Below are 21720 nucleotides of genomic sequence, written 5' to 3'. Positions count from 1 at the left end.
TCTGGCCATGCTGAGGCCGTGTCCCACATACAGCAACTAGAAGGATGTGCAGCTATGACATACAACTATCTACTGGGGCTTTGGGGGGAAAATAAATAAATAAATAAAATCTTAAAAAAAAAAGAGGACTGGCAGTTTCCACTTCCTCATTCCTGGAACCCGAGCCACCATGCTGTGAGGGAGCCCAAGCAGCTGCATGGAGAGGCTCCTGGAAAGGAGAACTGGGGTGCCCGCCCCAACTCCCAGCCCCAGATGACCGTCCCAGCAGAGTTCCCAGCCCAGATCCAGTGTCAACTTGCAAGACATATGAGTGAGCCGTCTTGGAAGTGGATCCCCCTGGCCTGGTAGAGCTGCTCCAGCTGACAAGGAGAAATAGAGACAAGCTATTCCCTCCAAGCCTTGTTCATATTGCAAAATCATGAGCAATGAATGATTGCTGTGTCAAGCCTCTAAGTTTGGGGTGGTTTGTTATACAGCCATAGCTCACTGAAACCAGCAGCTACTGTTATTGACCAGCTCTTCTGTGTCTTATTGAGGACACTGTGCTCGATAATGCTCTAAGCATTAACTTGTTAACTTCTCACGTCAACCTCGTTAGAGAAGGATTTTTAGACGAGGAAGCCAAGGCTTGGAGAAATTAAATGACCCCATGCCAGGGCATATGGCCAGTAAGTAAGAAGCAGGCTGACTCCAAAGATCTGGCACTTCTTTGCAAGGAGCCCAGCTCCCGGCCACAACCAACGTGTGATCTTTCAGGCCTGGCCACCAGCCATTATGAATGCTTTATGTGGCCAACTTCATGGGGGATGCTGCCCTCCCCACGGCAGACTCGGGGAACAGCCGGTGCACTGTAATCTCTGGAGGGAGTTGCAGTCAAGGAGGCAGGCCCCCTAGGCTGGCTATAGCCCAGCTGCCTCCGTTTGGAGGCCTCTTTATTGGGGTCTGTCAACCAAATCCTTCTCCAGGTGCCTTTGCCAAGACCTCCTCATGGATCGAGAGGAGTGGAGACTCAGTACTCAGTACTCTGACTCAGTACTCAGTACTTTTCCACTCCTTGCCCTTCCCCGTCTCGTTCTCCCAACACACACGCAAAAGTCTATAAAACGGCAGGAGCCTTTTGCTGGGGTTCCCTCAGCAGCAAAATGATCCCCATCTGCCACACATCTGACCCTGAGCTGGCCCTGTCCCGTGGGGAAAATGGAACCCTGGGGGAGATGACACTGTCTCCTCTTGCTTATACCATTGCAGTAAGTGATTAAAGGCTTGACTGCTGCTCTCATTTTGGCTTGTTGTCTTAATGGACTACCGTGACACGTGGCAGCTCAGCTGGTGACCACTTGCTCAAGCTGCCTCTTTCAGAGCACGTGTAACAAGAGCCTCCCGGCCTCCAGCTCTTCCCCGGACTGGCCTTGGTTCCCATGGCCCAGTCTACCTCAAATCCTTCCTACTCTCTGCTCCCTGTGCCCTGCAACCCTCTCTTCTGGGGTCACATCTTTTGTAATCTGGCTCAAACCACTTTTGACAAAGCTCCCATTGTGACCTCAAGAAAAGACGCACTCGTCACCCCTCGAGTAAGAGATGCTGTGATAGTGATGACAGCAGCCAGTATTTACTGAGCATATGCTATATCCTGGGCACATGCTAAGAGTGTACATACATGATCTCATGAACTGAGTTAACATACAGTCCTTAGAACAGTGTCTGCACATAGCGAGTCCTCAATAAATGGTAGCTATTTCTATCGAATAGCACTTCATCACACCCCTGTTAAGGAGGGACTATTGGGGCCGGCACCATGGCCTAGGGGTTAAGTTCAGCATGCTCCACTTCAGCGGCCCAGGTTCAGTTCCCAGGTGTGGACCTATACCACTTGTCAGTACCCATGCTGTGGCGGCGTCCCACATACAAAATAGAGGAAGACTGGCACAGTTGTTAGCTCAGGGTGAATCTTCCTCAGCAAAAAAAAAAGGAGGACTATTATTCATCAACTCCATTTTAGAACTGAGAAAACTAAGGCCTAGAAAAGCTAAGGACTCAGTGAATAAGTGGTCCAATCTCAAGCCCACACCTTCCCGAGCCTGGGGCTTTCTACGAGGCAGCACTGCCTCTTGGACGTGCTGTGCAACTCGATTGAATAGGAAACAGCTGGGTAAAATACAGTTAGCAAAGCATATGTTTTTGAAAGACTTCCACCAAAATGGTTTAAAATGTAAAAGGTTTCAATACTTGAAGTAGTAAGCTTCGGTAGCTTGGAGGATTTCCGTTATTTCAAACTCCACATTTCAGGAAAGACTCGGAAAAATCACCCCAATCTATGTGACAGTTCTCCACCGGCACTGTCAAGGTGCGGTGCATTTAATTCTGTTAAGGCACCCTTTTCCCTCTTACTATGAATGAGTCCAGAGCCCATAGCAAGTAGGAGAGGTCACTGTGTTCTCTTTCAAATGCCAAGAACAGTAACAAAAGTTGAGACCTAAGCCTCCTCCTTTGACTTAGAAATTCCTCAAGGTCAGGCACAAGTTATCTCTAGGCAAATTCACATCTCACTGGCAGCAAGGTCAGAGTAGTTAAGAGTTAAGAACAGTAATTAAGAGCATGGGCCACCCCAGGGAGTAAGGTAGATATATGACTTTAGGCAAATGGTTTAACCTCTCTGATCCTCAGTGTCCTCGTCTGCAAACTGAGAACAATATTAGTACCTAATTCATAGGGCTGTTGCAGGGAGTCAATGAGGTAATGCTTATAAGGCCTGGACAGAGCAGGGACTCATTACCTGTCAGTTTTCTTTTTTTTTTTTTTTTGTGAGGAAGATCAGCCCTGAGCTAACATCTGTCACCAATCCTCCTCTTTTCTCTGAGGAAGACTGGCCCTGGGCTAACATCCGTGCCCATCTTCCTCCACTTTATATGGGACGCCGCCACAGCATGGCTTGACAAGTGGTGCATCGGTGTGCCACCGGGATCCGAGCCCCGGGCCACTGCAGCGGAGTGCACACACTTAACCCCTATGCCACTGGGCCAGCCCCCTGTCAGTTTTTATTACTACTAAATACTGGCGAGTGATAACCATGTCCAGGAAGGCTGGGATCCGCCCAGAAGGCAGGCCAATCTTAAGTGAGAATCTCTGCTTGGCTGGACTTCTCAACTGTACAGCAGAAACTCCTGAGAACCAGTCCTCCCTGGGGCTTGATCCTGAATCTAGCTGAGTTTAAGTCTCCCAGTTTCTGAGCCAAAGTTCTTGACCTTCAAGAAATACCAGAATCACCCAGAGAGCTTGCTTACAACGCATATTCTTAGAGCTCTCCCTCCAAGAGTCTCCTCTAGGTTTCGGGTCAGGCCAGCGAATGAGTATGTTTAATAAACACTCCAGGTAATTCTCATTCTGAGTCTAAAATATTGCCCTAAACCTAGGCAGACTTTTTCTGTCAAGGGCCAGAAAGCAAATACTTTTGGCTTTGTGGGCCAAAAGTCTCTGTCACATCTACTCAACTCTGCTATTGTAGCACAAAAACAGCCAAAGACATTAAGTAAATGAAGGCGTGTGGCTGTGTTCCAATAAAACTTTATTTACAAAGACAGGTGGTGGGCCAGATTTGAGCTGGGGGCCATAGTGTGCCAGCCCCTGCTCTCTGCCAACCCAGAACTCTTCTATATGTAACCAAGAAAGACACAGACGTGTATAAAAAAGTGATATTTCTTTAATTTAAAATTATGACCTGGAAAGAATCAGTCAGTTTAAGTGACTCAGGCTTCCTCTTTATACCCCATGGGAACAGACACAATATTGGCTCAGTTTGCCAACCCCAGAGAAAAACCAAACCAAGTCACAAATCCTCAGGAAGCCCCTGCAGCAACCCTCTGGAGCCATCAGGCTCCATGGAACGGGGGTGTCCAGGCTGCCAGGGGCTGCTGCTTTCCAGCCGCCTTGAGACAGGCTTTCCTCCCACCACCCGACGCCCTCACCGGCCTGATTCCTCTCCATTGCTCCGTAGCTGGTACTGCACGCATCCCCCACAGAGAGGCTGGTGGTCCAGCAGTCACCTCCCAACCATCTTTGGGGGCATCTTCCCATGATTGCAACAGTGAAGCTGAGCAATTCTAAACATACGTGCCCAGAAAGGCAGCACCTTCATGTTTAGCCGAGATCCAGAGCCTCGAGTTGTAACCATCGGTCACGTGTGGCCAAGGCACCAGCAGCAAATGGCTAACGTGGGAAATGATCTGGGAAGATGCAATGATCTTGGTAATCGACGGCGATTCTGAAAATGAAACAGACACATGCCATCTGGGGTAAGCTCCCTGCAAACAAGGAGAGATAGTCCAAACGGAACAGGGAACACCACCTCCTTCAGCACTCCGAGGTGTGTCTACTCTTCCCAGAGCACAGAAGTCCAAGGTCCCACTTCTTAGGGCGGCTTCAACTCTCCACCTCAGATATTCAGGGCCAATCAGGCCTTCAGATTCCCCCAGCCAGTCAGTAGGGTCTCTCGAGAACACAAGGCGCTGAGGAACGTGTGAAGGGAGTCCAGGTGCGATGCTGAGCAAGAGTTTTTTGCACTGATTTTGGAAATGTGCAGTCGGTAGAGAGGAAAGGAGGAAGGGTGTGGCCAGAGCTGCCCTCGGATCTCCTGGAGGCCTTCCCAGGAGAGGTTCACTACCGAATAAATACAACTGGCTTGAAGCAAGCCTTCTGGAAGGAGCCAACAGGTCACCTCAGACCCACTGCAGTGGGCCAACAAGTCTCCACACTGGTTTGCTTTCTCAAAAATTGACAGCACCCAAAGCCTGATGCTTGACCTGAGTCAAAAGCTGTCGGGACAAACTGCCAAAAGGCTGCCCGGGGATGCAGTGGAAGACCAGATGGCGGCCGAGCTGTCCCCACCACACACAGCATTCCTGGGCCCGGTGGGCTGTGTCCTGGGTATATTGCAGGGGCAGCCCGGGGCACTAACAAGGGACCCTGCTGTGCCTGGGGCGTGGTGGGGTAGGGAGAGAGCTCGGCATAGTCCCCTGAGAACTGAGGCACAGTGAGAAGGAGAAGAAGGTGGGGTTCCTCCTCAGGCCCAGTCACTCTGCCTCCCAAGGGAGGAAGAAGATATTATTGTGCTACTGCCAGCACCGCTGACATTATCTTACTCAAGAGGATGGCACCTGCCAGGGGGGCACTGCAGCACACACTCCTGGCTGTGACACGACCCCAGTGAGAGCCTTCCTTACAGTTGTTCTAGACCGAGCCTGGGTCACGTCACAAGCCCTGGCTCATGACACCACATATCCCATCACGAGCACCTGACCCTCCACCCAACCAATCTTCGGGTTCTTAGCAAGGCAGCTCAAGCGGTGGGGGTAAGAGAGTGGGGTCCCAGGAGCTCCACAAGCTCTTCCCAGTCTTCTTCACTTCTCAGAAACAGTGGATCCCTAAATGTCTACCAAAGAGGGAGCTGTCCACATGGGTGGCCCTAGCCTAAGGCCAATCACAGAACCCACTTACAAGACCACTGCGGTGTCATCCAATCACAGGAGAAGGCTGGCCTGACCCCTGCCCTCACTGGATGATGCTGTCCGGCTGCCCATTCTGGGCCACCTGTCCAGGGTCAGAGGCAGGGGCGGGGCTGGGCGTGTTGCTCTGCAGGTAGCGGCGGAAATCTTTGATCATGGGCCGGAGGACCTGGATGAGGACGCTCAGGGCCGCCTGGGTGCCCTCCATGGCCTGAGCCTGGCGCTCCTGGGCGCAGGCCTGCACTTCCTGGGAGCGGCGGATCATCTGCAGCAGGTCGTTCTGCTGCTCCAGGTGCTGGGCGATCTCCTTCACATGCAGGTTGGTGACCCGCTGCTCCTGGATCAGCTTGGCCGAGTTGAGGGCGATGCGGCTCTTGAGTGCCTGTGGCTTGACGGAGGTGTCAGCGTGCTGGGCCATCATCTCCACGGGGGCCTCGGCCGGCAGGGGCGGGGGCGCCTCCGCCGTACAGTACTCTACCACCCCCTCCTCCAGCGTGTGATAGGTGGTCTCTGTGGGGACTGTGGGGAAGAAAGAGCAAAGGCAGCAACAGGTCACTTTCTAGAAAGAGTGAAGCTGGCCATGTGGGGTGAGGAGGAGGCCATTAAGCCCTATTCTGGGGAATTCAGGCCTCCCTTGGCTTTATAGCTACTCATGTATAAATCTAGAATCTGAGGGGTTTAGAATCTTAATCTACTTCGTAACCAAAGAGCCAGCCTAGATCTGCCAAAAGCAAAGATGCCAATAATAAGACCAGCAAAAAACTTAAGAGACCTACTATGTGCCAGGCACTGTGCTAAGCCCTCTGTACTCATTAGCTCCACAAATTTTTTTTTTTTTTAAGATTTTATTTATTATTTTATTTTTTCCCCCCAAAGCCCCAGTAGATAGTTGTATGTCATAGCTCCACATCCTTCTAGTTGCTGTATGTGGGACTCAGCCTCAGGATGGATGGAGAAGTGGTGCCTCGATGCGCACCCGGGATCCGAACCCGGGCCACCAGCATTGCAGCGCGCGCACTTAACCACCAAGCCACAGGGCCGGCCTCCACAAATTCTTAAAATGACCACAAGAGGTAGGTATTGTCATGTTCACTTTCAGAGACAAGGAAACAGATGCAGAAACACGGTCATGTTCACTTTCAGAGACAAGGAAACAGATGCAGAAACACGGAGTGACTTGCCTAAGGTCACATAGCTTCTTCAGCAGGTCTAGGAAGCAAACCCAGGTCTCCCTAACACCAAAGTCCGATGTGCTGGTAACCAGCCCCCTGGGCTGCTTCTGCCTAATAAAGGCAGGGTCACACGCTCCCTGTAATGCCAGCACACAGCAGGCCTCTTGGGTGTGACTCTACATGAGCTGTTCGCAGCCACACTAGTCCTACCTCCTCTGGTGCTTTCCTGACTTTCATGTCTGTTATGGCCAAGCAGGTGGGAGTGGCAGAGCTCAAGTGCCCAATAAATGCCTATCTCCTTGATCACCTGGGTCAATGGAATACCTAAAGGTCCTCCCTGTTCCAGAACAGTAACTGATATAGACTAGTGCTTGATCCCCTTTCCCACCTCAATACCCTTGAGAACTATGACACTGTGGGGAGATGGCCCTCACATACACCCAGTCCTCTCAAGCCCCATTGAGAATCACTGATTGATACAGTTCATAGCCTGTCCCAAGAGGCAGTTAACAGTCACTGGTGCAAACCCTTATCTGAACTAACAGTCCAACCAAAGCAAGTTCTGTTGTTATTCACAGCTGAGAACCTTTGAAGGGATTCTAGGTGGGCTGTTGGGGGCTCCACGCACGTGGGAAAGGTCAGTCTTCTCCACCCTTCAATGCCAACATCACTTGTGTGTCCCCACCCCCACCAGGAAGCCTCCCTTCCTCTTCTGAGCCCTTATGTTCTCCCAACTGACAGAGCAGTTATCCATATATGTGTCTTATCTGTCCTACTAGAATATAACTGGCCTATATTTTAGACACTTTGGTAATCCCAGGGCCAAGCACAGAGTTTGGCACAGAATAACTGCTATAATGTTTGAGGAATGAATGAATGAGTAGATTTAACACCAGGAACCCTGAGGTTCCTGAGCAGTGCCTGACGAATGTTCACTGCACTGAAAACTCAGAATGTTTTTGTTCAGAATCAATGTCTTACTTGGGCATTATTATTCCCATCTATCTATTCATTCAATAAGTATGTCCTGACTGCCTATGTGCCAGGCCCTGTGATAAGTCCTGTGGGGATACAGACACGGTCTCTATCTTCAAGGACCACACAGTTCAGTCATGGACATGAATGGTGGCAAATCTCAGTCGAGAGCAATCCAGTCTCAAGAAGTCCAGACTGTGTGCTGAGGAAGTCCCAGAGAGAACAAGATCACTTCTGACTGGGGAGCTCTTGGAAGGCCTGACGGTCTTCTAAGACTCCCATCTGACCTTTGACCCTTGGCAGCCAACCTTCCCCAGGCTGCCCCAGCTCCTGCTGGCCCTTCCCATTTATGCACGCCGAACTGGGCAGGAGAGGTCACTCACTCTGTGTCAGGGTGACCGTGGCTGCGGCTGCAGTGGCCGTGGGTCCGAGGGCCACAGGATGGATCTCTGTGGTACTGGGCAGGCTGATGATGGTGGCCTCGCCCAGCAGGTTGCAGATGCGCTGTTGCATGGGGGTGAGCAGTACAGGGGCTACAGCTGGGCCACCGCCACCACTGCCACCACCTGTCCCAGGCCCACCAGCTCCGTCCTCCTCAGTGGACCCTGGGGCCTCGCCACCCTCCACGGCCGCCCGGACCTGGGCAACCTTTCGGCGGACCTCTGTCTTGAGGTCAGACCACTTCTTCTTGACTTCAGGCAGCTCCCTGCGGCAGGTGGCCACAGCGTTGACCCTTCTCAGAATGCCGTGCCAGGCCGCGCTCTTGGCAGCTAGAGGGACCCCGGCGTTGAAGTGGTTCACCAGTAGGTGCTTCTTCAGTTCCAGCTCCTCCACGATGATCTCTACCTCTCGCTCAGAGAAGTTCATCTTCCTCTTCTTGGCTGGGACGGCCATGGCCTCTCCTGACCCCTCCTTGTAAAGAAATTATAATCCCCTCAACCGCCCCAATTCCCCTTCTCTTCTTCCTCAGCCTCACCCCTCACCCACCCCCCCTACAGGGGATAAGCCGGGCTTGCCGGAGGCCAAGCACCGGACCTTCGGTAACCCCCCTAGCTACGCAAAGTGCGTAGGGCCCATTCCCGACCGGCCCAGGCGCTGCCAGCCAGCTGCGTAATGGCTTCCTGAATCTGCCTCTTCCGCCGGGGTGTGCGGAGATCCGCCCACTTCCCCTCGTCCCGCCTCCCAGCGCTTCTCCAGGCGAGTCCGCCCTCCCAATTGGGCGCCGCTCAAATATCACGTCGATCACTGGTTCTTTTGATCTGTCGCTCAGCTAAAGATCTCGCCTGCTTGCTGGAATTGACCTGATCATTGGTCTAAAAGTGTGTCTATCGCTACAGAACGCTCCGCCCATCTAACCTTGATTCACTTTAATTGGAAAATCGTTCTGTCTTTCAATCATCAGTATTACGACTATTACGCTGTTAAATTCAGCTATTTTATTGGTGGTTTAGGGAGTTAGATTATCAAAATCCGGCCTCTTATGGATACCTGGTGCTTTCGACCTTGAGCTGTTGGCCAATTTTTAATTCCACGGGCGCAAACTCTGCTTTGCAGCCGCAGTTCACAACTGCTCCTCACACAAATCCTATTTCCCACCGGAGACTACGATCTCTCCGTAGGCGACCGCTCCTCCCATCCTTATGATTTCGGAGTCCAAACCGCGTTGCTGTATGGAAACAGGACACGGGGCCTTCTGCCTGCCAATCACATGACCTCTGCCTATCGCGGAGTGATTTCCTCTCCCCGACCGGCTCAGCCAATCCCCGCCTCCCTCAGTTTAAATCGGCCCCAGGCTGAGCCGGGATCGCCCCGCCCTCTCCATTGATCCGGGTAGTCCTGGGCGGTGTGGGCAGTCCTTGGGGAGGCTCCGCCCCTCCCGTGTCGCCGTCCGGACTTATGATTGGCTGGTGGCGCGCCTGAAGGCGTGGCCAGGGAGGCGGTGCGCGGCGGGGCGGGGCTCCCGGAAGCGGCCCCTCCTGCCAGCTTGCCGGCACCTCGGAGCCCGCGCTCGCTGTCTCGGGACACCGGCGTGTCTTCGCGCTCTCCCCGCCGGCCCGCAGCCCCCGTCCGCGCCCGGCGCCCCTGCTTCGCGCCCGATGGTGAGCAGTGTGTTGTGCCGCTGCGTGGCTTCCCCGCCGCCAGACGCCGCCGCCGCCGCCTCGTCGTCCGCCTCGTCGCCGGCGTCAGTGGACCCGTGCGGCGGTGCCGTCTGCGGGGGCCCGGACCACCGGCTGCGCTTGTGGAGCCTCTTCCAGACGCTCGACGTCAACCGCGACGGCGGCCTGTGTGTCAACGACCTCGCCGTGGGGCTGCGGCGCCTGGGACTGCATCGCACCGAGGGCGAGCTCCAGGTAGGGGACGCGCACCGTCCGCAGCTGCGGGGAGGGAGCCCCTTCACGCCCCGGCACCTCCGGGAAGTCCGGGTGACAGGTCTGAGCGGCCCGGCCTCTTGGGCAGCCCCTTGGAGCTTGGCAGGCCTGGTGGACGGCTTCTTGGGCTGGGTGGAACCCGCTGAGTGAGAGGTGGACACCCCATTTATGCCGTGGTGGGAGTGGAGCTCCTCCTTGATCTCCATGGGCGCTTGGGCCAGGGGGAAAGGCTCTTCCTTGGGCACCTACTGGGCTTTCTGATGGGCAGAAAAGCCCCTTCCTGCTCGGTCTTGCACCGGAGTAGAGGCCAGGTCTCAGGAGTCCGCTTTTCCTCACTGCCTGACCTCAAGGCTAAGCTTGATGCCCCCTGGCCCCCTACCCAGCATTGATGGGTTCATCCATCCTCCTCCAGCGGCACCCCTCCCTTCCTCTCTCATTTCCATGCCAACCGTGGGCCCCGATCTGGTTCCTGTCAGAAGCATGTGGGAGTTGAAAAAAATGGGAGAATGGCCATCTATGGGCCTGCCAGAAGGAGAAGCGCTGTCCTTTCAGTCTGAGAACCTCCAGCAGAGGCCGTTTCTTCCCATTCTGTCTCTCATGGTAGGTTTTTCCGTCTGACTTTGTGGCCATAGCTAGCCTTTCCCAGGTATTTCATTTATTGTGGCTTAGCCTGATTTACAACCTGGAGGAGGTCTCCCAGGTACTTTACCCAGTAACCTGTTTCTCTTCTAAGTTAGTTCCTTTGGTCCATTGGTGCGCACCACAATTAGAGAATCTCTCAGAGCCAAGTATGAAAAAAATCTGGTAAAACGCCAGTGAATTAAACCAATTTGTGGGTCAGGTGGGTGTACATAAGGTGTTTTTAACTCATGTCCAAGATATCTTGGACCAACATCCAAGGTATTTTTACCTACTTAGGATCAGCCTAGGAAGACCAAGGGTAACACCATACAAGATAGAATCATTGCATTAAGTCCAAGAGGTTTAGAGACAAGTTTGAAAAAAAGTTTTTAAGTGAGTTTTATATGAAATGGCATTGTGAGCTGGATATTTTCTCAAACGTATCTGATGAATAAGTCACTTGGAAAGATAGGGTGGCTGAACTCAGAGAGTCTGTGCCTTATGGGCTCAGGGAGGTGTGGGCCCAGGTGACCCTTTCTGCTTTCATAAACCTGCCCACTTGGCATATGCTGCCAGGCGCATCGAGGGCATCTGGCTGCAGGAGTGTATTTGATATTTGCACCTTGCTTTGTGCCTCAACTAGAGTCACAATGTTTTTACGATTCATGAACATCTGATATTGATCCTAATCCATTGTTTTGGCAGTAAATTTCTAAGGGCAAATAAGGAGAAAGTGATTTTTCTTTCTAGTGTTGAAAGAAAACCTTTTTTATTAACTAAAGGGACACTAGCCTCTTGGGGTCACATTGGCTCTAAAATCTTTGACTCTGTGACTGATCTAAGTCCTATGATATGGAACAATTATTTTTTATTCTTTTAATGTGTAGATTTAGTATGGACTCTTTCAGCTTTTGAATAAGTGAAATTGTTATACAGCTTTCCGAAAGATGGGAATGATTCATTTTATTCACTTATCACCTGTAGAGGAGCACAGTTAGTCCTGTGGTGAATGGTTTAAGCATTAGAGAGAGAATCTTCCTTTTTTTAAATAACTGGGCAACAGGAAGACACCCTGCCTCATAAGCCCCCATACCACATCCTGTTGAAATACTATCAGTATTAGCGGCACACAGAAAAAGTAGTGCTGCCGTTTTGTTTTGTAGAAGTAGCAAAGCCAAAAGAGAATGTGAGGGCCCTTCGGTTCCAAATGGGTTCTCTGCCATGGGGATAGGCATTGAAAAACACAACATCCAACTTCGACAGCTGCTTTGTATGACCTGTAGGACCAATCTGAGACACTAGGGTTTGCGCAGGAATCAGCTTTGGGTGTTTATCAGTGGGTGTTGGGTGAACTCAGGCCTTGTGACTCCACAAAGCCTCTTGCTAGCTTACAACAGCTCGGGTCAAGTTTTTTTAAGAAATGAACCAGCAATTTTCGGCATGTGCCTTGGTTTCGGAAGAAATTGGGACAGTCGAGGAAAAGTTACTTAAAATGGAAGTGGGCAGAGAAACCGATGGCAGCCAGCCAGGGAAATTTTCTTTGTAAGGGGCGTGTGAGCAAGAAGCCTGTCATGGAACAGAAAAAGGGAAGGGTGTTTAAAGAAAGCAAAAAGATGACGGCAACGGTAGTGACTTCGGGAGATGAGACTTCAGCTGGAGCTAATTATAGCACTGCCTATTTAAGGCATTTTCATGTGACCAAACAAAATCTTTGTCTTAAAACATAGGTTAGAACTCAGGCAGCCAGTTAGAGGAAGAACTCAAGCTGTGTTACATATAAACAGTTGTCGCTTTAGCAGAGCCTTGTGAGGCTCTCCTAAGGGGCTGGTGTTTAATGCAGGCGAGGATTCTAGAAGATGGTGTGGTTGAGTTTGCTGACTTAGAGACTTGCATACGCACCATCTAGTTTGAGCTTCACAGTAACTTGGTGAAGTAGGCAAGACAGTGATTTCACCCCATTTTACAGAGCAAGGAACAGAGGTTCAAAAAGACTGTAAAACAACCTCAAAACTCATTTGACCACTGAGGAATTAGACCAGAGAAGGAACCGGAACCATCTGCTGATTCCTGCTCCACTCCCCTTGAACTATACTGGTTGTTTCTGAGGGACATGAAGAGAGTTCCCACCTGGGCTTTTGGGAGAACTTGAGAAAGATGAGAGATCCATTTAAAACCACATCTGTTATTCCCAAAATAGGTTTCAAGATTATCCAGAGATTATCCTGTCCAAGATTGCAAGTCTGCCCTGCCCTAATTCTCTCCTTGACCTGAGCAGTGTACATGAGGCAATCTCTTTTGACTTGAAATAATTGAATGAAAGATCATTAATGTCAAGTTGGTATTGCTTAATCAGACAGTACTGTTGAACTCTATACCTTTCAATGTTTGGCCATTTGTGGGGAAGGTTTACCAAAATAGCTGGACTTAGATAAGATAATCTACAGAAAAAAGAGCCTTTTTCATAGAAAAGGGGTAGACATCATTGGGTATAATATAATAACCATTAGAAAAAGAAAAATGCTATATGCAGATTTGAGTTCGTATATTAAACTGATTGTGTTACATTGTTGCAAAATTGGTTCCTGGCTCGAAGTAATTATCATCAAGTCAACTAGAATATTTAAAAAAAAATTAATTGATATTTAGAAAGGTGAAGTCAGGTACCCTAATCTAAGACCAAGTAATAAATAAGAATATACCAGAGGGGGCCTGATCTAGAGCTTCAGTTGGGTGAATTCGTTTGATGTTCAAAGAGTCATCAATGGGCCGGCCCTGTGGCTTGGTGGTTAAGTGCGCGCGCTGCGATGCTGGCGGCCCGGGTTCGGATCCCGGGTGCGCATCGAGGCACCACTTCTCCATCCATCCTGAGGCCGAGTCCCACATACAGCAACTAGAAGGGTGTGCAGCTATGACATGCAACTATCTACTGGGGCTTTGGGGGGAAAAAATAAAATAAATAAAATCTTAAAAAAAAAAAAAAAAAAAAAAAACAAAGAGTCATCAATTGTTGAAGTCTTCGGAAACCACAGGGCAATGGAGAAACAAATATTTTGCTGGTATTCATTTCTAGTCCAGCTGAGTACAGCTACTAGATGAATCCAGTGAACAAAACTGTACTTACAAAGGACTAGTCTCATTACACTAAATCTGAGCAGACTTTTCGTTTTTAACCATTTCTTCTTATATTAATGTGAATTTGGAACCAAAGAATTTAGTCTTAGAAGGATCACCAGCCATCATAGGCCAGCCTCCCACCCGTGTGGGGAGTATTCCTCCTAGGGCATCCTTCATGGATGGCCATCCAGCCCATTCCATTGTGCACCTACTCAGGGTCATTGTGAGTTCTTTCTTATGTCAGACTGAAGTCCGTTTGCTTGTGTCTGCTACCCATTTGCCCCAAGTTTACCTTCAGGAGCAACACAGAGAAGAGATCCAAGGGCCCTTTAAGTATGTGAAAACAGCAGTCTTATCTTCCCATAATCTCTGCTGCTGCTGGAAACTGTAGGTTTCATCATGCACTTCTCACGTGATATGCTGTCCGAACCTTTCACGTACCCTCATCTGGGGCAGTGTACCATGAGAGTAAGAGTACAGCGTTTCCTTGGAAACATTACACTACATGAAAGAAGCCAGTCACAATAGGCCATATGTTATATGATCCATTTATATGAATCTCCAGAATAGGGAAAACTGTAGAGACAGAAAGTAGTTTAGTGGTTGCCTAGGCCTGGGAGGGAAGGGGAACAGAAAGATGGGAGGGTGATAACTAAGGGGTTTCTTTTTGAGGTGATGAAAATGTTCTAAAATTGACCATGGAGATGGTTGCACATATCTGTGAATATACTAAAAACCAGTGAATTGTACACTTCAATGGGTGATTTGTATGGTATGTAGATTTTATCTCAATACAACCGTTTTGTAAAACCCAGTCTAGGCTTTGTGGTATAAACCTGGGTTCAGGTATTATTTCTGCTGCTTGCTAGCTGTGTGACCTTAAGCAAGATATGCAATATCTCCAGGTCTTGGTTTCCTCGTCAGAAACATGGGGGGTGAATGCCTACTTCCTGAGGCTGTGCTAGGATTACATTAGATGTATATAAAGAGCCTAGTACAGTGTCTGTCACATCGGTGCTCAACACAAAGCAACTTTTACCCCCATTAAGTTTTTGGAAATAAGATGCCCAGAAGTGGTCATAATCATCTCCAGTTTTTCCCAGGCTGCTTAGGTGAACAGTGGAGTAGAAGGAAGGAGCAAGTCTGAGGACATCGGTAATAAAGGGTGTGCAGCACCCAGGGAAAGCACAGCCTCTGTCAGCTGAGAGGGCCTTCAACAGGCTGGGGAGGAGGAATATGGGTGCAGAAGGCCTGGGCCCTATAGACTTTAGGAAGATTAAAACAAACAAAGAAACCCTGGAGGCAGGAGATTTCTAAAAAGTTACTGAAGTGGTAGTCACTCTGCACATAACGATGTCTTTGGCCCAAATGTTTCGCTGGACGGAAACGGGCCCTTAGGAACACTGCCCACGCAAGCCCATTTCAGCAGCCATGGATGGTCTTTTCTCAAATGCGGAGTTCACTTTGAAGTTGTGAAAATGGAGCTTCAAGTAGAGCTTAGTTCAAACCTTTGGAGATTATCTCACTAACCACGTTATTTTGCAGAAGTGGGACAGGCTCAAGAGGCCGGGTTGGTTGAAGGCAAAGCCCGTAACAGAACCCAGGATTTTGCCTCTGCCCAATTTAGCTCGACATTCACTGCCTCCTTCTCTGGCTGTGGAGACTTAACTAGCCCCTAAAACTTTGCAGGCTTTGTATTCACAGTTCATGACATTGACATATCTGTGCACAACACCAGCTCAGCCTTCTGAGACCCCCCGATGGTGCTCAGGAAGCAGCGCCAGAAATGAGAGGTACACTCTTCCTAAACATGGGCTATAAAAGACTCAACATAGTATCTCAAAAAAAGAAGTTGTTGTCTTAGAGATGCACCTTTCTTTAAAGTAAATAAACGAATAACAAAGGTAGCTTCATGGGGAGCTTCATATCTGCTTTCAACTCTTGGCGGGGCTTTCCAGGAAGCTTGGAAAGGAGATGAATCATGCTCATTTTCCCAGGGTCAAAGGGAAAACTGGAGATGGTGGCTGTTCCTGTTCCTGCTGTTGCTTTGTGAAGCTTTACACATTGTTCCATCCCCCTCTGGCCTCATGCTTTCTTTCCTCCACTCCTCCCTCCCTTCATCTGGTGTCTGATGTGGCTCCAAAACACAAAGAAAACCATCTACATTGTGTGAGAAAATTCTCAAAAACCATTGAAATGCCAGTGGTGGGGAAAAAAAAAAAAAGTGGGCAGAGAGACTAGTTTAGATCCCCCGAGAATAAGCACAAACTGTGACATCTTTGTCTGGAGGTCTACACAGTTGAATAGTCCTGTTGGTTAAAACCAGCCACGGTGCCCACCTTCATCATCCTGGTCTTTTCCCCATCCCACATGTAAAATGCTGCTGTCACCTTTGGTTAGTCCCTTTAGATTGAGTTTGAATCCACAGGACATTAGAACTGGAAGGGCTTTCAAGGTTTTTCTAGTTCTGCTAGACTCTCTTCTTTAACCTATTATGAAAGGTAAAGATAGCATCAGTAAATAGTTCCATAGCTAAACAATGCCTTTTCTGAATTGTTTCTAAGAGCTGGCTTGGTATAAACCAGTTACTCTTACACGGAATTCTCCCAGCTGCCCTTCTCTCCTGAGCAGCTCTGATGTGTATTTGCTGCAGACAGCTGTTGGGTGGGTTTCACACTTCTGTCCAGCTCTCCTGGGCAATCCTCCCTGAGTACAGAGCAAGCAGCTGATGAGAGCTCATGCAGATGATCTCAGTTTCAGAGTGCAATCTGAAATCACTTTCCAGAAACTGAAAACAGTTAGTGTTGCTTTAATAATAAATCTGCTGGTTTGCCTTTTCATGTGGGAGAAGGGAAGGCATGAATAAGGATAAAGTGGCTTCAGCAAGCAGGGTGAACATGTGCCAATGGTTTGGCTCCCACTGATCAATTTTGAGTTGGTTGAGAAATTTTCAGTCATTTTAGGTGATTGTGTCTTTACACGCTGGCCTCAATACCATATTCTCCCCCTCCCCCTTACACTTGGCATATGTCTAATCTGAAGGAGAATCATGCTCTCATAAGAGCAGAAATAGAAGAGAAATTATGCTGTTCTGTGCAGTCTCTTGCTTCTGCAAAACTTTTTTTCTTTTTTTTTTTTTTTTTTACCATTTTTGTGTGTATGTGTGTGAGAAAGATTAGCCCTGAGCTGACGTCCGATGCCAATCCTCCTCTTTTTGCTGAGGAAGATTGGCCCTGGGCTAACATCCATGCCCTTCTTCCTCTACTTTATATGGGACGCCGCCACAGCATGGCCTGACAAGTGGTGTGCGGGTCTGTGTCCAAGATCCGAACCTGTGAACCCCGGGCCCCTGAAGAGGAGCACGCGAACTTAACTGGTACGCCACCAGGCAGGTCCCTGCTGAACTTTAATTTACATGTTACGACTCAAAATCCTACCCTTAAAATCGGATTAATTGTATACACTCCTCACTTTGTTTTAGGGAAAAGAAAGAGACATCTTTGTTAGTTGGCATTGACCTTAACTTGGGACCTCGATGGGGACTGGCTTTCACCAGGAGTAAACAGAAGCCATCCAAGAGACTGTTTTCTCTGTAGTGCACTTCTCTTTTTTTTCCACAGTCACAGGCATTTCCTTCAGGGAGTTTTTGCTAAAGCTAGATTTTCTGGTTTTACTTCCTAAAATGGAAATAAATTAATAATTAGGGGATTTCACCTTTCCATCTCTGCAGTTTGTTGTCTTCAGTGCCTTGGTTTCATTTGTGCCAAGTGAGGCGAGTGCCTGGCTCATCTTCACTGTGTAGTTGAGGGCTGAGTCACCAGCAAGAAGGTGTTTAATAGTCCTACCTTACGTCCTGAAACCCCGGCTGCCGTGGGGCGGCGCTGGGCACCACACAGGATCCAAGCATTTCATTTAAGTTCCCCAGTTGGTTCATTTCAGAGGAGACTGATAGTCACCTGCTACAGTTGTGCCTCTTAAATTGCAAATCGCTACCATATATCAATGTGTAAATGAGATCCTTCAAACTCTTTTGCTCCTGTACTATCCTAAAAGAATTTAAAAGACAGTGTACTCCCTTGCACATTTTTAAGTTGACATAAATATGTTTTTCATAAGTTTAATAGCTGCAGAGGATATAATTTCTGACATACTGTATATCTGCTTTATATGTTTTTGTTGGTTTGGGTTTTGTTCAAAACCTTAGTGTTTTGCAGTTTTGACTCATTCAGTTTATGGAAAATTCCCTCCATATAACTTAATTGGCCCAGCCAGTCTTCATTATTAAATCTGATCAGTCCGGCTTTCTGTCAGATAAATCTATCTTCATTTTTCAGTTAAAAAAATGTGTAAATAATATTGCCTCTGATAACATCTCTTCTGAATGTTAATAATTCTAAGATAGATAGGTAGTAGGTAGTTAAACTGGTAGACATGTGACATGGAGCATTGCCCTAGAGTCAGTTGTGGGAGCTCAAGTTTCTATTTTCTAGATTCTTGGAAGACTGGGTTAGTTCTGCAGATGATTAGCCTCATCTTAACTAGGTTCTGTTGTTGTTTATAAGCTACACTTGCAGGAGGGTTATACTTGCCAGCCCTGTCTCTGGATATGAGTGGTACCTCATACCCAAGAAAGCTACACACACACACACACACAAAAAAAAAAGCAGGGCCAGCCGCGTGTCACAAGCGGTTAGGTGCGCACGCTCTGCTGCAGCGGCCCGGGGTTCGCCGGTTCGGATCCCGGGCACGCACTGACGCACTGCTTGTTAAGCCATGCTGTGGTGGCGTCCCATATAAAGTAGAGGAAGATGGGCACGGATGTTAGCCCAGGGCCAGTCTTCCTCAGCAAAAAAGGGGAGGATTAGCGTTGGATGTTAGCTCAGGGCTGGTCCTCCTCACAAAAAAAAAAAAAAAGAAAGCTAAGTGTGGGGGCTGGCCCGGTGGCACAGCGGTTAAATGCTCACGCTCTGCTTCAGCGGCCAGGGGGTTCGCAGATTCGGATCCCAGGGATCCCAGGCGCACACCGATGCACCAGTTGTCATGCTGGGGCTACATCCCATATAAAGTCGAGTAAGATGGGCAGTTGTTAGCCCAGGGCCAGTCTTCCTCGGCAAAAAAAGAGGAGGATTGGCAGCAGATGGTAGCTCAGGGCTGATCTGCCTCACAAAAAAAAAAAAGAAAGACAGCTAAGTGTGGTAGAGTCGTATTATAGTAATTGCATGTAACCCAAAAGAAACTAATGGTCTACCAGATACTGCTGATTTAGATGATGCTGTGGTGTAAGGAAAGAGATGTACTGTATTAACCCACAAGGAAATCAAAGATACGAGAAAAAGTGCTTTACAATATGAATATTGGCAAAGTATGCAATTGAACAAATTTTCATTGATCTCTGTCTTAGGTGCTGGTTAAGGGAGATTTTAGGATAAATAAAGCATGGTCTCTTCCTCACCTAGTTTATTATTTCCTTTCTTCTGCTTACTTTGGGTTTAATTTGTTCTTTTCTGATTTCTGAGGTCGTTGATTTGAGATCTTTCTTTTCTATTATAGGCATACCCATCTATGTACTGCCCTGGTTGCAGTTCACAACTTTTGGTATGTTGTACTTTCATACCATTTAAAATACTTTCTAATTTCTCCTTTGACATGTGGATTATTTAGAATTGTGTTACTTAGTTTCCAAATATTTAGGTATTTTCCAGCTACCTTTCTGTTGTTCATTTCTAATTTAATTCCACTGCGGTCAAAAACCATATTTTATACAAGTTGAATCCTTTTAAATTTAGTGAGATTTGTTTTATGGGCCAGAATATGTTCTGTGTGTACTTGAAAAGAATGTATATTCTACCCTTGTTGGGTGGGGTGTTTTGTAAATGTCAATTAGGTCATGTTGGTTGATAGTGTTGTTCAGGTCTTGTGTCCTTACTGATTTTCTGTCTCTTTACTCTACCAGTTGAGAGAAGGGTGTTAAGATCTCTGACTATACTTGTGGATTGATCTCGTTTTCCCTGCAGTTCTTTTTTTTTTTTTTTTTATAAAGTATTTTTTTTTTTTTAAAGATTTTATTTTATTTATTTATTTTTTCCCCCCAAAGCCCCAGTAGATAGTTGTGTGTCATAGCTGCACATCCTTCTAGTTGCTGTATGTGGGACGCGGCCTCAGCATGGCCAGAGAAGCAGCGCGTCGGTGCGAGCCCGGGATCCAAACCCGGGTCGCCAGCAGTGGAGCGCGCTCACTTAACCACCAAGCCACGGGGCCGGCCCTTCCCTGCAGTTCTGTTGGGTTTTGTTTCATGTATTTTGAACCTCTGTGATTGGTGCAAAAATATTTAGGATTAGTATGCCCTCTTGATGAACTGACCCCTTTATCATTATGAAATGACCATGATAATATTCTTTGCTCTGAAATCTACTTTGTCTGATTAATATATACACTCCAGTTTTCTTTTGATTAATATGAACATGGTATATCTTTTTCCATCCTTTTACTTTTAACCTATTTGTATCTTTATATTTAAAGTGTTTCTTATAGGCAACACATAGCTAGATCTTGCTTTTTTATATACAATCTGACAACGTCTCCCTTTTAATTGGGGTGTTTAGACCATTTACATCTACTGTTGTTATTGATATGGTTAGGTTTAAATCTATCTTGTTATTTTATTTTATTTATTTATTTGGTGAGGAAGATTGGCCCTGAGCTAACATCTGTTGCCAATCTTCCTCTTTATGCTGAGGAAGACTGGCTCTGAGCTGACATCCGTGCCCATCTTCCTCTATTTCGTATGTGAGACGCTGCCACAGCATGGCTTGATGAGCGGTGTGTAGGTCCGTGCCTGGGATGCAAACCTGTGAACCCTGGGCTGCCGAAGTGGAGCACGTGAACTTAACCACTATGCCACTGGGCTGGCCCCTTTATTTTATTTTCTCCTGAGGAAGATTAGCCCTGAGCTAACATCTGTGCCAGTCTTCCTCCACTTTATATGTGGGTCGCTGCCACAGTGTGGCTGACGAGTGCTGTAGGTCTGTGCCCGTGATCCAAACCCACAAACCCAGGCTGCGAAAGCGGAGCGTGCCGAACTTAACCACTACACTGTGGGGCTGGCCCCAGTAGAGCAAATTTTTTGTGTTTTTTTTGCTGAGGGAGATTCGCCTGAGCTAACATCCACTGCCAATCTCCCTCTTTTTGTGTGTGAGCTGCCACCACAGCATGGCCACTGACAGACAAGTGGTATAGGTCTGTGCCCAGGAACTGAACCCAGGCTGCTGGAGCAGATTGAGCCAAACAACCACTAGGCCACCGGGGCTGGCCCTTGTTATTTGTTTTTTATGTGTCCCATCTGTTCTTTGTTCCCATTTTCTCAGAGTGTCCAAGAATCCTACTCAATTCTGACACTATCTACCTGGAGATCGAATCAGATTCCACAGGTAAAGGGCTCAGTCCCACAAGACCGCCCTCCACTTCAGGCACCAGTCGCAAGCCCGGGTTGTTGCCTGTGCTTCTGACCAACTGGCTACAAACTGGAGGTTCCAATGGCCCCTCCAGCTCTGGATGCCAATCCTAAGTCCCAGTCATTACCCATACTTCGGACCAACTGGCTCTAAATCAGAGGTTCCCACAACCCCGTCCTTGGGTCTGATTAATTTGCTAGAACAGCTAACACAACTCAAGAAAACCTATTTACTTGCTAGATTATTGATTTATTACGAGGGATATTAAAGGGTTTGAATCAGCCAGATGAAGAGACACACAGGGCGAGGTCCCAAACAAAGGAGCTTCCGTCTCTGTGGAGCTTGGTGCCCCGCACGGTGGCACGTGGAGCCATTCTGGTTCCCCAACGTGGAAGCGCTCCCAAAGGAAGGTCCAATGAGCTGTCTTTTGGGGATTCTATGGATGCTTCATTACTTAGCCATGAGTGATTAAGTCATTGGCCATTGGCAATTGATTCAACCTCAAGCCTCCATCTCCGGA

At 48.3% G+C, this 21720-nt stretch overlaps 2 protein-coding genes across 4 annotated transcripts in view; one reads left to right on the top strand and one right to left on the bottom strand.

Moving 5' to 3' along the window:
• Positions 1-3675: 3675 nt before the first annotated feature.
• Positions 3676-9281, bottom strand: NAIF1 (nuclear apoptosis inducing factor 1). Its single transcript, XM_004423501.3, has 2 exons — positions 8029-9281; positions 3676-6017 (listed from the first exon to the last, which is right to left on the bottom strand). Exons 1-2 carry the CDS (start codon positions 8537-8539, stop codon positions 5545-5547), a joined length of 984 nt encoding a protein of 327 aa, XP_004423558.1. The 5' UTR covers positions 8540-9281; the 3' UTR covers positions 3676-5544.
• A 404-nt stretch (positions 9282-9685) lies between these two features.
• SLC25A25 (solute carrier family 25 member 25) overlaps positions 9686-21720 on the top strand; it is a 35319-nt gene continuing 23284 nt past the window's right edge. The window contains exon 1 of one of the 3 annotated variants that reach the window (XM_087419014.1): positions 9686-9996. In XM_087419014.1, coding sequence (XP_087275140.1) covers positions 9742-9996 — 255 coding nt within the window. In that variant the 5' untranslated portion in view covers positions 9686-9741. Of the gene's footprint in view, positions 9997-10534; positions 10615-21720 lie in introns of those variants that run through there. The other 2 variants (XM_004423502.3, XM_087419016.1) reach the window with 2 other exon arrangements.

The sequence above is a fragment of the Ceratotherium simum genome, chromosome 29 (genome assembly GCF_057802395.1).
Source record: "Ceratotherium simum simum isolate JZ-2026a chromosome 29, ASM5780239v1, whole genome shotgun sequence".
In the NCBI taxonomy this organism is placed as follows: Eukaryota; Metazoa; Chordata; class Mammalia; order Perissodactyla; family Rhinocerotidae; genus Ceratotherium; species Ceratotherium simum.
The sequence above is the reverse complement of the archived record's forward strand: the minus strand, read 5'-3'. Positions and strand labels throughout refer to the sequence as shown.